This window comes from Rattus rattus, chromosome 11 (assembly GCF_011064425.1).
Source record: "Rattus rattus isolate New Zealand chromosome 11, Rrattus_CSIRO_v1, whole genome shotgun sequence".
Classification (NCBI taxonomy): domain Eukaryota; kingdom Metazoa; phylum Chordata; class Mammalia; order Rodentia; family Muridae; genus Rattus; species Rattus rattus.
In genome coordinates this window covers 1,991,101-2,010,880 of record NC_046164.1, presented here as the reverse complement: position 1 = coordinate 2,010,880, position 19,780 = coordinate 1,991,101, and the positions used below count along the sequence as shown (strand labels likewise).

Sequence of the window (19,780 nt, the reverse complement as noted above, 5' to 3'; positions counted from 1 at the left end):
TGCAGATCTTGGAGATTGTGAATTGGTGACATAGTATAGTGAGCATTAGTCTTTTATCCCTAGATACTCAGTCCCAGAGCAACAATTTCTTCTCTTCTTCATTTTCCACTTTCCTAAGCCCTATGATCTTTCTGGTTACTAGGCTGTCTTCTATTCTCCTAGAATGCATTTTACCCACCCAGGCTGTCTGTGTGGAGAGGTCATGAGAAAATTAACAACGAAAGCAGCTACTTCCTATGTGTCATCTACAGCGATGGTTTGGCTGAGAAACAGAGAGAAAGGGGGAGGAGGGAGGGAGAGGGGGGGAGGGAGAGAGGGAAGGAAGGAGGGAGAGAGAGAGAGAGAGAGAGAGAGAGAGAGAGAGAGAGAGAGAGAGAGAGAGAGGAGAATTTGCAGAGAGGGTTCAGAGAGGGAAAGTGATGGATAGTCTCAAAGCATGAAAATAGCATATAAGGTTGGGGGGGTGATATTTGAAGAGAAAAATGTCACAGAGGAAAGGTTAATTTTGGTAAAAGATCAAAGTTACATATTTGGAAACAGAACAGAAAACTGAATGAAAGGAAAGCACAAAGGAGGCGTGAAATACAAGGAACCGCCAGTGGTGACAGGTCAGTACCTTAGCATGTGAGAAGGGACGGATGGAGAATGTTCAGGGACGTTTAAAACTGCATGGAGAAAAAAAAAACTGCATGGAGAAGGAAGGAGAGAGAAGGAAACAGTGGGAGAAAAACAAGCCAAAGAGACTCTTAACTAGAAGTAGAATACACAGAAACAACTTACAGGAAAAAGTGTACCGTGCATCAGGACTATACTGGTGTGCAGACCTCTGTTTGCAAAATGGAAAACTCAACAGCCTGCTAGATGTGCAGAATCAGAGAGCATTGTATGTAACTTGAGAGAAACAGGATAAGTTAACGAGAAAGAGGGAACTAACTCGGACAATCAAATAGCTTACAAGTTTCAAGGCAGGAATGGTCATGGCCTTCATGCTTTTTCTTAGGTGAGCACTAACTTGTTACAGTGCTGGATCCAGCCAGCCCCAGAGGCCCAATCTCATTAACTCTACTTGGGCCACTATTTCTACTGTTGGGAGAGTTAAAAGCTTAGGGAATCATAAGAAGGTAATCGAGTCTCAGGGTACAAAGTTGCAGAATCATTGACAAAGGATTGCTTATTTTTTCCGTCCCCCAACAATGTTCAGTTGAAGTGATCCCTAGGCCTGAAGCAGTAAACAGCCGTGTGCTTGGTCCTGTGGACTGGTGTCTTGAAAAGATTCAAGTGTCGTGTGTCCATCTGCATTAAGTTGATCGACATTTATACTTTTAAATTGTTCCCTAGTAGCTAACCCAACCAATGTGTCAGGACTTTCGGTGGGTGTGGAGAGAGCACCATTAGGTAGGCTTGGCCCTCCATTGTTAGTTGGAGGTCCAGTGCTAGAAGAGTGAAGTTTTGCTAATTTGGAACCAAAGCATGGCAACTTCCGGATGGTGGGTGGCCTCTGCTGCTGCATTTCACCCTCACTGCCTTGGGCTTCACTGTGTGTGCGGTCTGGGCCAGAGCCTTTATCAGGACTACCAAGGACGAGCTGCTCAGGGGTCAGGCCAGCAGTTCTTTCACCGAGCTGGCTGCCTTGGAAAAACTGTTTCAGAACATCCCTCCGATCTCCTCCAAGGTCACTTTTAAGACAGGCTGTGTTTTTTGGCTGAGAAGAGCTGGCTTCAGAAAGGGCTGTAATTCCTGTCTCCAGTTGATTCTTTCCAGAATTTGGAGTGTTTTTTCTCACAGTAGGCACATCGTCTCCAAATGGACTTGGGTTTGGGCTTTCTGCAGTCAGTTTGTTCTCTGAGATATTTCTTTGATTAGGTAGGATGCTTGCTGGGGAAACATTAGGTTTTGCATATTTGGTATAACTGCTTTCTGTATGCACAGGACTGATTTCTTGGGTCTTTCTTGGTGGAAGGCCATAGGATGAAGTGTAGTCGTGTAAAGCCAGCACATTTTCTTTATGTCCTGTGGAGCCACCAATGCAGCAAGACCCTCTCTGACTTTGGTGAAATAAATGGTCTTCATTTTGGCCTGTTGGGTAACTTTGAGGCCTGAAGTCTGAGAAAGCCAACTGTTCTCTCTCTGGTGGACTTAAACTAGTAATTTGTAAATCATAGTTCAAATTCTCACCTTCAAGCCACGTTGGATCTTTTGGAAATCCAGCAGGGGATGTAGTGGAATAAGGATGGTTTGGGTTTTGTATATTAGATTTGTGTAAACTCATTGACTGATCCCAGACATTTCTGTTGAAATACGGCTCACTTTCTTTCTGCCTCTCAGCTTGATTCCTGTGGTCCCAGGAGGTCCATGAAGGAAAGAGAGTGCTTTCTTCTTGTCCTACTGCATTGTTAACAAAATAACTTCTGGGGTCCACAGGTGGTGCTATAGTAGGTCCTGGGTTATAGATGGGAAAAGTTTCCTGTGGGTTCCAGGGATAGAATTCACTGTAAGGAAAGTCTTCACTGGGCTTCGGTGGATTACTTAGGGAATAGGGAAGGTATTCCTTCGCCAGGGTTGAGGTGTATTGCTCACCTTCATACTGCCTAAGTGTTGGGTTTCCTTTGAAGCTCAGCTCGTCATCACCCCATCTACTTTGTCCTGGAAAAGATTCATCTTCATTTGGATCAATTGGGTCCTCTTCATTGTACTGCTCTGTCTCCTTCTGGTCTAGAGAAGACATGGTATACTGTGGATTTTCTGGTTGCATCATAGTACCGGGAGTGCCGATCCTCTTATCCCATGTATTGCTTCTAAGGTATGGTGATTTCTCATTAGGATAAGGATTATTATATTCATGGTAAAAAACATTTCCTCTAGAGCCATAGGGAGGATGAAGTAAATTTTCTTCTTTCCTCCCATGGCCTTCTTTTAAGGGCGGAAGGGTTTTTTGGTGATTCCAGTTATTTCTTCCAGCAGGGAAATGTCCTCTTGTAGGAGAAGGGTTTTTCTTAGGGTACACAGGCTTGTTTGTACTGTGCTTTAATTCAGGTCTTTTAGTTTCTGATTCAAATGGGGTTCTTCTTGGCTCTAAAGCAATTCCTTTGGGCAAATTCTGACTTTGGATTTGTCTATTAGGACTTGCTACTTTTCTGGAATCTCCTCTTGAGAAGTAGGTGTTTTCTTGTTGATCAAAGGAATTAAAATTTGGGCCTACCATGCTACCCTCAGGGTGAGGCAAATTATAGTTTGGATAGTTAATTCCATATTGTTTAGAGCTTCTCCAGGGGTTGCCTGTATCTTTGGTAGGAGTGACTGTTCTTTCTTTTTGACCTAGTGACTTTTCCTTTGGATTTTGGGTTTTCATATTGCGGCTAACAGTAACCTGTTTAGGACCCACTGAGGGCACATTGGTTCCCACAAATGGTTTATTTGAAGCAGCATTGGCTCCTACAAATGGTTTATTTGAGGCCTGATTGCTTCTCACAAATGGTTTATTTGAGGCTGGATTGCTTCTCACAAATGGTTTATTTGAGGCTGGATTGGTTCCCACGAAGGGTTTATTTGAGGCCGGATTGGTTCCCATAAAGGGTTTATTTGAGGCAACATTGATTCCCATAAACGGTTTATTTGCACCTGCATTGGTTCCCACAAATGGTTTGTTTGAGGCTGCATTGGTTCCTATAGATGGTTTATTTGCAGCAGGATTGGTGCCCACAAAGGGTTTGTTTGAGGCTGGATTGGTTCCCACAAAGGGTTTGTTTGCAGCAGGATTGGCTCCCACAAAGGGTTTGTTTGAGGCTGGATTGGTGCCCACAAAGGGTTTGTTTGCAGCAGGATTGGCTCCCACAAAGGGTTTGTTTGAGGCTGGATTGGCTCCCATAAAGGGTTTTTTTGGCCCTGGCAGTTTTCTTCCGAAATTGACTGGATTTCCTGCATAGTTGGGATAATTAACTCTTGAGGTAGGAGGGGAAGGTTTGTGGTAAGTTGGATTTCCTGGATGAGTAGTAGCTTGTTTGCCTTCCCAAGCAAAGGAATTCCACTGAGGACCCCTTTGGATTTGTGGATTTTGGTAACCAGGTCCGTTCTGTTTAGGCCCCTGGGTATCAGTGGTTTGCCATTGTCTTTCTGAAGGATAATTTGGATAAGGATAATTTTCATAAATATTTGGCTGACTTGGTCTCCACGGAATTTGGTTTTTCGGTACTCCCTGGCCTGAAACATTAACTTTAAGGAGAGGGAAGACACCATTTAGAACTGTAGGATTGTTCCCAGCATTAGGCCCAGGGCCCGTGTTTCCTACTGGGCTAGAGTCATTTCCACCTTGACCCCCTCCAGGAATTGATTGAGTGGCATTAGCATCAGGCACTGTTGAATTTGTAGAGGCCTCTGGGGGTGGGTCATCTGGGGGCGGGTCCTCAGGTTTAGGAGGATCTTTTTCTTTGGGTTTTTCATAATCTTCAAACATCTCTTCTGAGTAATAAGGACGGCCCCCAAAGCCGTGATATCCAAAATATGCATAATAAGGATTCTGTAGGAAAGAAGACAGAAAAGGAGAGGTTGGTTTTTTTTTTTTTTTTTGTTTCCTTTCATGGTGTTGCTTGGAATTGCTTAGTGTAACAGGGAAATCTCCCTCACAGGCTTCTCTTACCACGACAGCCTACATGCTTGAGCTCCCTGAATGCTGAGGTTACACATGTGAGCCACAGTGGCCAGGTTAACTTTTATAATTTTTTTTTCTTTTTTCTTTTTTTCGGAGCTGGGGACCGAACCCAGGGCCTTGTGCTTGCTAGGCAAGCGCTCTACCACTGAGCTAAATTCCCAACCCCAACTTTTATAATTCTTAATAGTATCTATTTACTTATTTTTGAGGTAGAGTTTTTGCCCTCAAACCCTGACTGGCCTGTAACTTGCTGTGTCGATCGGTGTAGCTCTAAACTTGCAGTGACCGTCCCGCTTGGCCTTCAGAGTGCTGGGATCACAGGCGGGACAACATCATGATTTAGTTTTTGTTTTTGATTCCATCCCTTTTCCTCCTCATTTCTGTGTTCTCATTTTGCCCTCCTGTGTTGTTGAGCCTGAACCTCAAATATGGATTCATGCTTTTATTTCATAACGGCAAAAATCCTGTCCCACAGTTCTTTCCAAAGTCCAGTCAGTAAGGCTCCAGACTCTTCCGACTGAACGAGCCCAGAACAGGGTTTATCCCCTCACAAACGTCATTCTTCTGTATCATATATATAAGGAGCACTTTCTATTCTCAAACCCAGTTGCCACAGCTTCTGCTCTCTCTATTTCCCCAGACAATTAATTACCAAGTCCAAACATTCCATCTGAACTTGTATCCTTGTCCTGTTTTTTTAATAGCAAACTATTAACGTTGCTTTCTTAGTTCTGTGTGTGTAATCTTACTTTATTTTCTGATTTTTCTTTTTAATTTCCATCAGAGTAGGAGACACTAGGGATAGGGTTCTGAGAATTGCAACATTTTCTCTTTAAATATGTGTTTAGAGTTGCCTTTCCCTTAAAGGATGAACTCTAAATTCTTTAGCATAATTTAGAAAGCAGTATGTCTTGGTGCCAGATAAATGTGGACTGCAGTATCTTTCTACCGTTTTTCAGGCTATAACCATTGGCTAAATTCACTTTGTTCAATTGTAATATGGAGACGATAATAATAGAAGAGTATAAACTACACAATTTGTCATGAGAGTCAAATGAGAATCTATATCTACATCTCTCTTCTGTATATCTTCATATCTGGAATTTTGTTTCCAATAAGTGCTACATATGTACATACAATGTACTATTGTTAAAGCTTTGACCACCATCTGCGTCATGGCCATGGCATTTAACCTTATTTCCTTTTCCATAAACCTGATGTGGTTGCAGACTGCATCTGTCATTATTTCTCTGAGTCTTTGTGCAAGGCTTCTTCCTATCTAACCGGTTTCCGCCTACACCCTTACCTCTCCCAGCACACTTATCCTTCAAGATGCAGCTTGAGCGCCACAGCACCAGTCCCTGACTCCTGTGGCGCTTGGCTTAGGCTTGGCTGCCGACATCTGCCGCCTTCTGCTGGACAGCACAGCAGGTTTGACTCTACTTGCTCATCTCACTGGGCCCTTCCACTTGACTCCTCCATGGGAAGTTTTTGAGTAAAAATACTGTTTTGATATTCTAGTGTTCTAGATCAGTGGGAAATACTTAATGACTTTGAATTAAATGAGCAACCTATGTGAGTTTTTTGATATGTATGTATCATTTGGTTAATTTAATTTTTCCCCTGTGCTGGTGGTTAAACCCATGGTCTTAGGCATGGTAGTTAAGTCTTCTACAACTGAGCTATATCTGAGGAGTCCTAGTTTTTCTTTGAAAACAAATAGAAGGGAAAATAGTTTTATTTTCATTTGGGGATAGAGATGATGAGATAGGCAGGTGAGAAAATATTCCTAGTGTCACACAAGAAATTGAACAGTATCCCCAAGAGATGTAAGTCTATGTTTATGCCTGAGTTATTCTGTTTTACTTGTTAATTTTTATGAAAATCTGAAGTTCTAGTTTGTAAGTGAAGTTACTGTAAACAAGGATCTGAGTCACTCTTGTGTAGCCCAGGCTGGCCTCGAACTAGTGATCCTCCTGCCTCTGCCTCCTTCAGCAAATCCTACTGGTGTGCACCACCACAACCGGTGATCTGAGTCACTCTTTTTTTTTTTTAAAGATGTATTTATTTTATTTATATGAATGCACTGTAGCTATCTTCAGACACACCAGAAGAGGGCATCAGATCCCATTACAGATGGTTGTGAGCCAACATGTGGTTGCCGAGAATTGAACTCAGGACCTCTGGAAGAGCAGTCAGTGCTCTTAACCACTGAGCCATCTCTCCAGCCCTGGTCTGAGTCACTCTTACATGGGTATTTTATAGTGATATTTTAAATGTCCTGTGATATTGCTGAAATAAAATTTTCACCACCATTAGTTTAGTATCCTTGTTCCTTTCTCCTCCAGCAAAGCTAAATTTCTACTTTCACTGAGTTAGAGGTAAGGAATAAGTGAAGTCCAGGATGGACTCACAACCACTAGAACAGTTTATTTGATAACATACTAAGAATTGACTGGGTATATTTGATTACTTTCCTGGAGTATTGTAAAAATGGTATGGTATCATAAGACTTGTAACCCAAGAAAAAAATTGGATATTAATTTATCTTCTTTGTATTTCAGTATTTATACAGTGAGATATTTAGGTGATAATATAATTTCCTATGAAAAGAACATTCTATGATGATCTTAATGTCTTTCTGTGTGTTTTACTGTCTAGAACTCATTATCAAGTTTGCAAAGAGCCTAATAGTTTTCCCAGCAAATAAGTGCTTAATCTTTCAATACATGTAAAGGAATTATGCCCCATTTAAATGGTCTGGCTTTAGAAACCAATCTATGCAGCCGTCTGCTGTGCTGAGACTGTGCATGTACTACTGTGACCAATACCACATCTGACTTCTTTGCATCACTTCCTAAAAAACTTAGGAACTTGAGTTAAAGACATTTTTAGTGATGATTTTAAGTTCCTGTGACACTGGGTTAAAAGATAGCAGTCGGTAGACTATAATTCTTAACCAGGTGACAGAGCCGCTGGTACTTACTCCTTCTTCATTGCTGAACTTGGGCCGTCCGAACCCTGTTGGTGGTCCTGTCTGAAAGATGAACAGCACAGTGAACACAGGAATCAATCACTTTCCTTCTTTTCATTTTTAAGACGGGATGTTGATTTATATCAGGATCATTATGTGTCTGGGCTGTCTTTGAGTTCATGGCAATCTTCCTCCCTCAGCCTTCAAGTGCTTGGATTACAGTTGTGTGCCATTAGACTGGATTAGAAATGTGTCTGGGACTGTGTCTATGTGTGCATGTTTGTGTGTATGATTGTGTGTGTGTGTGTGTGTTTGTGTGTGTCTGTGTGGTTTGTGATTGTGTCTGTGTGTCTGTGTGTATGATTGTGTATGTGTTATGTGTACTTGAGCATGTATGTTTGTGTATGTGTACATGTGTGTTTGTGTACACGTGCATGTGAGCATCTGTGTGGAGGCTGGAGGTTGATGTTGGATGCCTTCTTCTTACCTCCTTCACTTTATTTTTTTGAGATAAGATTTCTCATTGAACATGGAGCTCACTGGTTGGCTAGAGTAGCTGAGCCAGCAAGATCTGGGATTTCCTGTCTCCTTTCCCCAGCACTAGGATTGAGAGGCAGTGCTGGGGATCTGAACTCAAGTCTTTATGCTTGTACAGCAAGCACTTTACCCATTAAGCTTGCTCCTCAGCCCTGGGAAGACTTCCTATGTTGCTATTTGTTTGTAAGACAGGAGGGATGTCTAATTTGTTCATTAGTCATTTTGTGAATTATGCTCTCAAGTCATTAGACTCACTACCTGTCAATACTTACTGACCACTGTGACTTCCATTTTAATAAAGCTGTAAGATGATCCTAGGCTATCTTACTAAAAATATCCACATCTTAATAATCACCTTACCTCACTATCTTGGGGGAGGGGAGAGTAAGAGAAGAAGGAGAAAGAAGAGAAGGAAAGAGAGATAAATATTAATATTTGAGTGATGTGGGCTTCAAGCATCTATATTAGAACATACAACAATATGAGATTAGATCATAATGTTCTATTTAACATTCTTTGTGTACATTTAAAGTTAATTTTCTTAAAATCTAAATGCTCACATAAGAAAAGTAAATGTGGGCTGGAGAGATGGCTCAGTGGTTAACACCACTGACTGCTCTTTCAGAGGTCCTGAGTTCAATTCCCAGCAAGCACATGGTGGCTCACAACCATCTGTAATGAGATCTAATGCCCTCTTCTGCTGTGTGAAGACAGCTACAGTATACTCACATACATAAAATAAATAAATAAGTCTTTAAAAAAAAGAAAAGAAAATGTACATGGGTTTATCAAATTCAAGATTATAAAAATGATCATATTACTAAAGTTGATCCATATATTTAACTCAATCTCCACCAAAATTTCCATTATATCTTTTGCAGAAATAGGAAAAATTATAAAATTTATGTGAAAACACAAAGGATTCAAATATTTTAAACAGAAAAAGAAATTTTGTACAGAATTAGAAATTCTGGTAATATACCTGATATAGCTCTACACAGTACAGAGCTATAACAACGCTTGTATGACATTTGTACAAACAGAAAATAGACACTAGAAAAACCAGAAAAAAATAGAAAGTCAAATACAGAATTAAACACACGTAGCTATAAACACCTAATTTTCAACAGAGGTGTCAAGAACATACATTGGGAAAAAGGCAACTTCTTTAACAAATGGTGCTGGGAAAACTATATTCACTTGTTGAAGAATTAAACTAAGTCTATATCTCTCACCTTACACCAAAACGAACTAAAAATGAATTGAAAGCTTACATATAAGACCCATAGCTTTGAAGTTAATAAAAGAAAACAGATAAAATAGTTTAAGATGCAGACATATGTTAAGAATTTTCTGTCAAAGTCTCCAGTAGCAGAATAGACTCCCAACAGTAGAAAATGGGAGGATTACATGGCATTAAAGAGTTTTTTTTGCACACCAGAGTATACAATCACCAGAGTGAAGGCACAGTTCACAGAGTGGGAAGGGATCATTGTCAACTATACTTAAGAGATGTATAGATTATAGAAAGGGCTGCAAAAATTGAACATTAAAAGAAATAGTAAATGGTAATGGAGTGGAGAGACAGTTATTAAAAGAGAAAGTACAAATGGCCAATAATTATGAAAGTATTGAACATTCTTAACTATCAGAATTAATTTAAATTAATTTCAGATTCTATCTCAATGTACTCAGAAAGGTTTTTATTCCAGCACATAAATGTTAAGGAATGTTGTCAAGGATATGGGGAAGAGGACTGTTAGAAACTGCAGATGGTAATATGAAGTGACAGAGCCACTACAGGTGTTAATATGGAGTGATGCAGCCACTATGGATGTTAGTGTGGAAGTTACTCACAAATCTAAAAAACAGAGCACTCTGTCTGCCATAGCTGGACCATTTCGGAGGTTATATCTGTAGGACTCTTAAGTTGATATATCACAAAGATTCTTAAATTTATTTACAATGATTAGCAAGTAAAATATGTCTAAATATCTATTATCAGGGGACACAAAACCTTCCCACAGTGAGCTGGTCTGCCAGGAGCGCTCTCTCTCCTAAGCCCACAGCCCACAGGTGGGACCCCACTTTTTCTCCATTGACTGTCCAAGGAGAGACACTCCTGGAGCGCACAGGGCATGGGAGCCACAGGGCAGCCTAGGACAGGACCCATCTGGTCTCCATCTGTGCCCAGAGCTGGGGCCATCCCACAGCTCTTGGACCCCAAACCTGCCCTGATAGAGCTGGTCTCCCAGGAGCACTCTAACTCCTAAGATCACAGGCTCACAGGCTCACAGGAGAGGCAAACTCCAGTCAGAGATAGCAAAACCAACAAACATCAGAGATAACCAGGTGGTAAGAGGCAAGCACAAGAGCCTAAGCAACAGAAACCAAGACTACTTGGCATCATCAGAACCCAGTTCTCCTACCACAGCAAATACTGGATATCCCAACACACTGGAAAAGCAAGATTTGGATTTAAAATCACATCTCATGATGATGATAGATGACTTTAAGAAGGACATAAATAATTCCCTCAAAGAAATACAGGAGAACACAGGTAAACAAGTAGAAGCCCATAAAGAGGAAAGACAAAAATCCCTTAAAGAGTTATAGGAAAACACAACCAAACAGGAGAAGAAATTGAACAAAACCATCCAGGATCTAAAAATGGAAACAGAAACAATAAAGAAATCACAAAGGGAGACAACCTTGGAGATAGAAAACCTAGAAAAGAGATCAGAGTCATAGATACAAGCATCACCAACAGAATACAAGAGATAGAAGAGAGAATCTCAGGGGCAGAAGATACCATAAAAACATTGACACAATAATCAAAGAAAATGCAAAAAGCAAAAAGTTCCTAACCAAAAACATCCAGGAAATCCAGGACACAATGAGAAGACAAAACCTAAGAATAATAGGTATAGAAGAGAACAAAGATTCCCAACTTAAAGAGCCAGTAAATATCTTCAACAAAATTATAGAAGAAAACTTCCCTAACCTAAACAAAGAGATGCCCATAAACATACAAGAAGCCAACAGAACTCCAAATATATTGGACAAAGAAAGAAATTTCTCCTGTCATGTAATGGTCAAAACACCAAATACACAAAACAAAGAAAGAATATTAAAAGCAATAAGGGAAGAAGGTCAAGTAAAATATAAAGGCAGACCTATCAGAATTACACCAGAATACAGCAGACACTGTGAAAGCCAGAAGATCCTGGACAGATGTCATACAGACCCTAAGAGAACACAATTGCCAGCCCAGACTACTATATCCAGCAAAACCCTCAATTAACATGGATTGTATCTTTCCACAAATCCAGCCCTACAAAGGATAATAGATGGAAAACTCCAACACAAGGAGGGAAACTACACCCTAGAAAAAGCAAGAAGGCAGTCTTCTTGCAACATTCCAAAAGAAGACAGCCACACAAACATAATTCCACCTCTAACAACAAAAATAACAGGAAACAATCACTATTCCTTAATATCTATTAACATCTATAGACTTAATTCCCCAATAAAAACACAAAGACTAACAGACTGGATACATAAACAGAACCCAGCATTTTGCTGCATACAGGAAATGAATCTCAGTGACAAAGACAGACATTACCTAAGAGTAAAATGCTGGGAAAAAATTTCCAAGTAAATGTTCCCAAAAAATAAGCTGGAGTAGCCATTGTAATATCAGATAAAATCGACTTTTAACCAAAAATTATCAAAAAAGATAAGAAAGGACACTTCATACTCACCAAAGGAAAAAATCTACCAGGATTAACTCTATTCTGAATTCTATGCTCCAAATGCAAGGGCACCCACATTCATAAAAGAAACTTTATTAAAGCTCAAAGCATACATTGCATCACCCACAATAATAGTAGGAGACTTTAACACACTACTTTAACATCATCAATGGTATGATCTTGCAAACAAACCAAACAGAGACACAGTGAAACTAACAGAAGTTATGAACCAAATGGCTTTAACAGACATCTATAGAACATTTCATCCTAAAAGAAAAGAATACATCTTCTTCTCACACCTCATGGTGCCTTCTCAAAAACTGTGCATATAATTGGTCACAAAACAGACCTCATTAGATACAAAGAGATTGAAATAATCCCATATATTCTGTCATATCACCATGGATTAGGCTGGTCTTCAATAACAATAAAAACAACAGAAAGCCCACATACACATGGAAGCTGAACAAATCTCTACTCAACAACAATTTAGTCAAGGAAGAAATAAAGAAATTAAAGTCTTTTTAGAATTTAATGAAAATGAAGGCACAGCATACCCAAACTTATGTGATACAATAAAAGCACTGCTCCAAGGAAAACTCATAGTTCTGAGTGCCTCCAAAAAGAAATTGGAGAGAGCATACACTAACAGTTTGACAGCACACCTGAAAGCTCTAGAACAAAAAGAAACAAATTTACCCAAGAGGAGTAGATGGCAGGAAATAAATTCAGAGCTGAAATCAACCAAGTAGAAACAAAAAGAACTACACAAAGAATCAACAAAATCAGGAGCTGGTTCTTTGAGAAAATCAACAAGATAGATAAACCCTTAGCCAGACTAACCAGGGGGCAGAGACAGTATCCAAATTAACAAAATCAGAAAAGAAAAGGGAGACATAACAGAAACTGAGGAAATTAAAACAATTATCAGATCCTACTACAAAAGCCTATATTCAACAAAATCTGGAGGAAAGGGACAATTTTCTAGACAGATACTAGGTACCAGAGTTAAGTCAGGATTAGATAAATCATCTAAACAGTCCTGTTACCCCTAAAGAAATAGAAGCAGTCATTAAAAGTCACCCCGTCTCCCACCCCCCAAAAGCCCAGGACCAGATGGGTTTAGTGCAGAATTCTATCAGACCTTCAAAGAAGATCCAATACCAATACTCTTCAAACTATTCCACAAAATAAAAACAGAAGGAACACTACCTAGTTGGTTCTTTGAAGCCACAATTATCCTTATACCTAAACCACACAAAGACCCTACAAAGGAAGTTAACTTCAGACAAATTTCCTTTATGAATATCGATGCAAAAATACTCAATGAAATTCTCCCAAACCAAATCCAAGAACACATCAAAATGATCATCCATCATGATCAACTAAGCATCATTCCAGGGATGCAAGGATGGTTCAATATATGGAAATCTATCAGCATAATCTACTATATAAAAAAACTCAGGGTAAAAAACCATATGATCATTTTATTAGATGCTGAGAAAGCATTTGACAAAATTCAATACCCCTTCATAATAAAAGTCTTGGAAAGATCAGGAATTCAAGGCCCATACCTAAACATAGTAAAAGCAATATACAGCAAACCAGTAGCCACCATCAAACTAAATGGAGAGAAACTTGAAGCAATTCCACTAAAATCGGGGACTACACAAGGCTACCCTCTTTATCCCTACCTATTCAATATAGTATTTCAAGTCCTAGCCAGAGCTATTAGACGACAAAAAGAGGTCAAAGGGATACAAACTGAAGAGGAAGAAGTCAAAATAGTACTATTTGCAGATGATATGATAGTATATTTAAGTGACCCCAAAAGTTCCACCAGAGAACTACTAAGCATGATAAGCAACTTCAGCAAAGTGGCCTGGTATAAAATTAACTCAAACAAATCAGTAGCCTTCCTCTACTCAAAGGATAAACAGGCTGAGAAAGAAATTAGGGAAACGACACCCTTTACAATAGCCACAAATAATAGGAAATATCTTGGTGTGACACTAACTAAGCAAGGGAAAGATCTGTATGACAAGAACTTCAAGTCTCTGAAGAAAGAAATCAAAGAAGATCTCAGATGATGGAAAAATCTCCCATGCTCATGGATGGCAGAATTAATATAGTAAAAAGAAAGCAACCTACATATTCAATGCAATCCCCATCAAAATTCCAACTCAATTCTTCATAGAATTAGAAAGAGCAATTTGCAAATTCATTTGGAAAAGCGAAATAAGCAGGACAGCAAAAACTATTCTCAACAATAAAAGAACTTCTGGGGGAATCACCATCCTTGACCTCAAGCTGTATTACGAGCAGTAGTGATAAAAATTACATAGTATTGGTACAGAGACACGCAGGTAGATCAATGGAAAAGAAATGAAGACCCAGCGATGAACCCGCACACCTACTGTCACTTGATCTTTGACAAAAGAGCTAGAACTGTCTAGTGGAAAAAAGACAGCATTTTCAACAAATGATGCTGGTTTACCTGGGGGTCAGCATGTAGAAGAATGCAAATTGACCTATTCTTATCTCCTTATGCAAAGCTCAAGTCTTTGTGGATGTGGATCAAAGACCTCCACATAGAACCTGATACATTGAAACTAATAGAAGAGAAAATGGGGAAAAGCCTCAAACACATCGACACAGGGGAAAATTTCCTGAACAGAACACCAATGACTTATACTCTAAGATCAAGAATAGACAAATGGGACCTAATCATACTGCAAAGCTTCTCTACAACAAAGGACACTGTCACTACAATAAAATAGCAACCAACAGATTGGGGAAAGGTTTTTATCAATCTTACATCCAATTGAGAGCAAATATCTAATATACAGAAAGAACTCAAGAAGTTAGACTCCAGAGAAATAATCCTATTAAAAAATGGGGTATATGTCTGAGCCAGAGGAATCAAAGACACCAGGAGAACATGGCCCACAGAATCAGCTAATCAGGGCTCATAGGGGCTCTCAGAGACAGATGGCAGCCACAAGACTGCATGAGTATGGGTTAGATCCTCTGTGTATGCATTATGGTCATGCAGCTGGGTGTGGGCTTCCTAACAGTGGGAGTGGGCTGTCTCTGACTCTTTTGCCTGCTCTTGGGACCCTTTTCCTCATACTGCATTGCCTCACCCAGCCTTGATAGGAGAGTGTGTGCCTAGAGTTACTGCAACTTTTTATGTAGAGTTCTGTTGCTACCCCTGGAAGGCCTGTTCTTTCTGAAGCAATTTATTTGGGGGAGAAGGGTGGTGGTGGGGTAGTAGAAGGAGTGGAGGGAGGGAAGGCTGCAGTCGGGATATATTATATGAGAAGAATAAATTTACAAAGTCTCAAAAAATGGGGTACATAGCTAAACAAAGAATTCTTAACTGAGGAATACCGAATGGCTGAGAAGCACCTAAAGAAATGTTCGACATCCTTAGTCATCAGGGAAATGCAAATCAAAACAACCCTGAGATTCTACCTCACACCAGTCAGAATGGTTAAGATCAAAAACTCAGGTGACAGTAGATCCTGGCGAGAACATGGAGAAATAGGAACAATCTTCTCTTTTTGGTGGGATTGCAAGCTGGCACAACCACTGTGGAAATCAATCTCGTAGTTCCTCAGAAAATTGGACACAGTACTACCTGAGGAGCCAGCTATACCACTCCTGGGCATACACCCAAAGATGCTCCAACATATAACAAGGACACATGCTCCACTATGTTCATAGCAGCCTTATTTATAATAGCCAGAAGCTGGAAAGAACCCAGATGTGTCTTAACAGAGGAATGGATATAGAAAATGTGGTACATCTACACAACGGAGTGCTACTCAGCTATTAAAAACAGTGACTACATCAAATTCTTAGGCAAATGGAGGGAACTAGAAAATATCATCCTGAGTGAGGTAACCCAGTCACAAAAGAACACACATGGTATGAACTCACTGATAAGTGGATATTGGCCCAAAAGCTTGGACTACCTAAGAAAAAAGTTCACAGACCACATGAAGCCCAAGAAGAAGGAAGACCAAAATGTGGATGCTTTAGTCCTTCTTAGCAGGGAGAACAAAATACTCAAGGAAGGAAATACAGGGACAAAGAGTGGAGCAGGGACTGAAGAAAAGGTTATCCAGATACTGCCCCACCTGGGGATTTATCCCATATGCAGCCACCAAGCCCTGTCACTATCGCTGATGCCAAAAAGTGCTTGCTGGCAGGAACCAGATATGGGTGTCTCTAGAGAGACTCTGCCAGAGCCCTACTGATACAAATGAGGATGCTTGCAGCCAACCATTGGACTGAACAAGGGAACCCCAATGGAAGAGTTAGAGAAAATACTGAAGGAGCTGAAGGGGTTTGTAACAGCATACAAAGGACAACATTAACCAACCACCAGAGCTCCAAGGAGCTAAACCACCTACCAATGAACACACCTGGAGGGACCCATAACTCCAGCAACATATGTAGCAGAGGATGGCATTGTCCATCATCAATAGGAGGAAAAGCCCTTGTTCTTGTGAAAGGTCACTTCCCAAATGTAGGGTAATGCGAGGACATTCAGGTAGGATTAGGTGGGTGAGAGTGGGAACATCCTCATGGAAGCAGGGGGAGGGGAGATAAATTTGAAGTACAAATTCATAAAATGTCCAAGAAAATAAAATTAAAAAATATCTATTACCAGATGAATGGGTAAAGATAGTATGCATTTACATGGGATTTTTTTTTTTGAGATAGGGTTTCTCATAGCCTTTGATCTGTAGACCAGGCTGGCCTTGAACTCACATAGATTTGCTTACCCCTGCCTTCCATGTGCTGGGGTTAAAGGCATGTTCTACCACTACCAGATTACACAATGAATTTTACTTAGCCATAAAAATGAAGTAATGACATTTCCTGGAAAATGGGTCTAACTGGATATCATTATGTTCAATATAATAAGTTCAACTTAAAAAGAAAAACACCATGTTTTTGCTTACATGCCAATTCTAGATTTTGTGTGAGCGTGTGTATGTGTGTGTATGTGTGTGTGTGTGTGTGTGTGTGTGAGTGTGTGTGTGTGTGTGTGTGTGTGTGTAGCTCAGTAAAATAGAAGGAGGACTGTGAGAGGGGATGAAGAGATCTTAAAGGAAGTGAGAGGAGAGGGAGGGGTAAAAGAGTAATGAAATATATGTGTCACGAAAGCGAAAGTCAGAACTTTTAGAAGCAAGGGAAGCAACCAGGAAAAGAGGAGCCAAGGAGGAGCCAACGCAGTTGGTGAGGAGGATGAATAAGGAACAAGTGAGAAGGCAAGTGTACGTGGAAGTGCTATGATGAGCTGAAGAGACAGCTGGGTTGAAACAGTGCTTTCCTTGCAAGCTGAGGCCCCGAGAGTTCAATTTCCCAGGACCCTCCCCATAAAACAGCTGGGTGTGGCCATGTGCATGTGCAGTTCTAGGGTTGGGATCAGCGATGGGCAGATCCCTAGGGCTGGTTGCCTAGTCAAAGATGTGCACTCCAGATTCAGTAGGAGACCCTGTCTCAGAGCTACAGTGATTAAGGCAGACAGTGAACACTATCCTCCAGCTCCACATATATACATGGACGTCCACTTCCACACCCACATGTGCACACACCTGCACAGACACACATACATACTACAAACACATGAACATGGTAGGTGCTAAAATGAAACCATTATTTTGTATACTACTGTCAAAAGTTACAAAAAAGTAAGAGTATATTAAATTTAAAGAAATGAAAGCTTAGCGATAGTTACAAAGTAGCAAGGGTTTGAGAAGCTGTTTTTGCTTCTCATCAATAGATTGATGTAGATGACATTAATAGTCATTTCAACATGAAAATCATGTTGCTTTTAAATTACCTGGGATGGTCTATGTTTCCTTACTCTAACGTGGCAAAAAGCCACCCTTTTAAGGAAAAAAGTAAGGAGTGAAGTTTTCCTCATTAAATCCCTCTTGGTCAGTACTCATAGCCAAATAAACAGTCACTGAGTACTTCTTGGTGTATAGCTGTTTTCAACAGCTTGTCTTACTCAGTGGTTTAACCTGTGGGTTGCAAGCCCTCTGGGAGCTGATGACCCATTCACAAAGGTAACCTAAGGCTACTGGAAAACACAGCTGTTTACATTACTGTTAAAAAACAATAGCAAAATCACAGATATGAAATAGCAATGAAAATACTATGGTTGGGGGTCACCACAACATGAGGAACTGCATTGAAGGGTTTTGCACTAGGAAGGTTGAGAACACTGCCTTTACTATTCTTTTTGTTCAAATAAGTTAAATATTATACTTTATTTTGTTAATTTAAACTTTAAGAACTCTTTGAGAATTCATGTATTATTTTGCAAAATTCTTTATAATGGCATATCTGTTGTTAGAAAAATATATGATGGAGAGATTACAATGTAATCATGGCTTGCTTCTTAGTTTTAAACTGTGTCTGGCCTAGTGCTATTCTTGTATTATATTAAGTGATGATATTCATTGAAGATATTTTAATCTCTTACGTGAGGGCATTATAGCACAACCATTTAAAATTAAATGGTTAAATTATGCTATCAGTGGCTCTGTTTATGTTGCAAACTGGTCTGAGTAAAAAATATATTCAATTTTTAATCATTTTTTCTGAATAGCTACTAACTTGATAGTCTGTTTCATACTCTCCGCTGACTGTTAGTATGTGAGCCTATATTAGTTTTACATACTGATATTATTTTTAATTTATAGCATATAGCATATTCTTACCTGTGGAATTGGCCATGGTGGTTGTTGATAGGGGTAAAGCCCATTGCCAAATGGTGGGAATGGCTAGAAAGAAAGACAAGTTAGAGTTATTTGTTAGTGAGATCGAAAATGAGAAATGACAGAAATAGATAATAAGTATTTGAAAACTGGAGACTGCTTGCATTTTTGTTTGCATCAAATCTTTTTTCTCTTCTCCCCCCTTTTCTCTCTCCCTCTCTGCATATTTCGGGGGGAAAGGATGGTAATAGTGTTATTAAACATGTATTCAAATAGTAGTCAGTCATGGGACTCCTTTAGACCTCAGACAGCCATTCACTATTGTTGTTCTTGTTTGGCCGGTGAAGCTAAAGCTCAGAGAAATTATTTGCTCCAAATGGCAGAGGAGTGACTGAAATCAGGACTCAAATCTAGGAGTGCCTTTTTATTCAGTTTTGCATCTCTTGTGTGTATAACCATATGTGATAACAAACAACCAAAGCCACTGTTTCTGAAGTTCTGCCCTGCAGAGGATCTTGGGATACCATCTGTACATCTTCTTGCCTTGCGTTACGACTGCATTTGAGTCATCTAGAAGTACTAAAAGAAGTTAAAGAAATCTGTAGCATCAAAGCATAGATCTAAAAATAATTTAAAAGCCATTTAACTTATTCATGGGGAAACAAGTCTAGAAAGGTGAGGTGTCTTCCTCAACATTGTCTGAAAAATGGAGGCTGGGGTAGAACTTGATCTTTCTTTCCTGACTCTCTGCAAGAGTCAGGCGACTCTATTATAAGACTGTAATATTATATATATATTTTTATTTTCAAAGAGTATCTTAGCACATAGCTATGGAAGCCTTCCCTTATGATTCCACCTCAGCCTTCCTATTGCTGGTATTATCAGCATATCCACAACCCACAGCTTGATTCTGTGTTTTAAAAGGATCTTTAAGGCAGCAACATTTGTGTAAACTAAATAAGGGTGAACTAAATAAGGTTGGAATTAACCTGTCAGGCAACCTTTAATAAATGTCAAAATTAATTATCATATCCTTTCATAGCAATACCTGGACTGAATTTTGGAGGAAGTACGTATGTTGGAAAGCCATGGACCTCTATTTTAAGGTATGCTTATACATCTGATA

The 19,780-nt window shown here is 39.8% G+C and overlaps 1 protein-coding gene across 1 annotated transcript in view; it reads right to left on the bottom strand.

Annotated features, from left to right (window-relative positions):
• Positions 1–1,213: 1,213 nt before the first annotated feature.
• The window catches only part of Enam (enamelin), a 22,526-nt gene continuing 3,959 nt past the window's right edge, over positions 1,214–19,780 (bottom strand). The window contains exons 5-9 of the mRNA XM_032915824.1: positions 18,658–18,720; positions 7,632–7,682; positions 5,944–5,946; positions 3,880–4,513; positions 1,214–3,417 (exon numbers count right to left, since the gene is read on the bottom strand). Coding sequence (XP_032771715.1) covers positions 1,214–3,417; positions 3,880–4,513; positions 5,944–5,946; positions 7,632–7,682; positions 18,658–18,720 — 2,955 coding nt within the window. The remainder of the gene's footprint in view (positions 3,418–3,879; positions 4,514–5,943; positions 5,947–7,631; positions 7,683–18,657; positions 18,721–19,780) is intronic.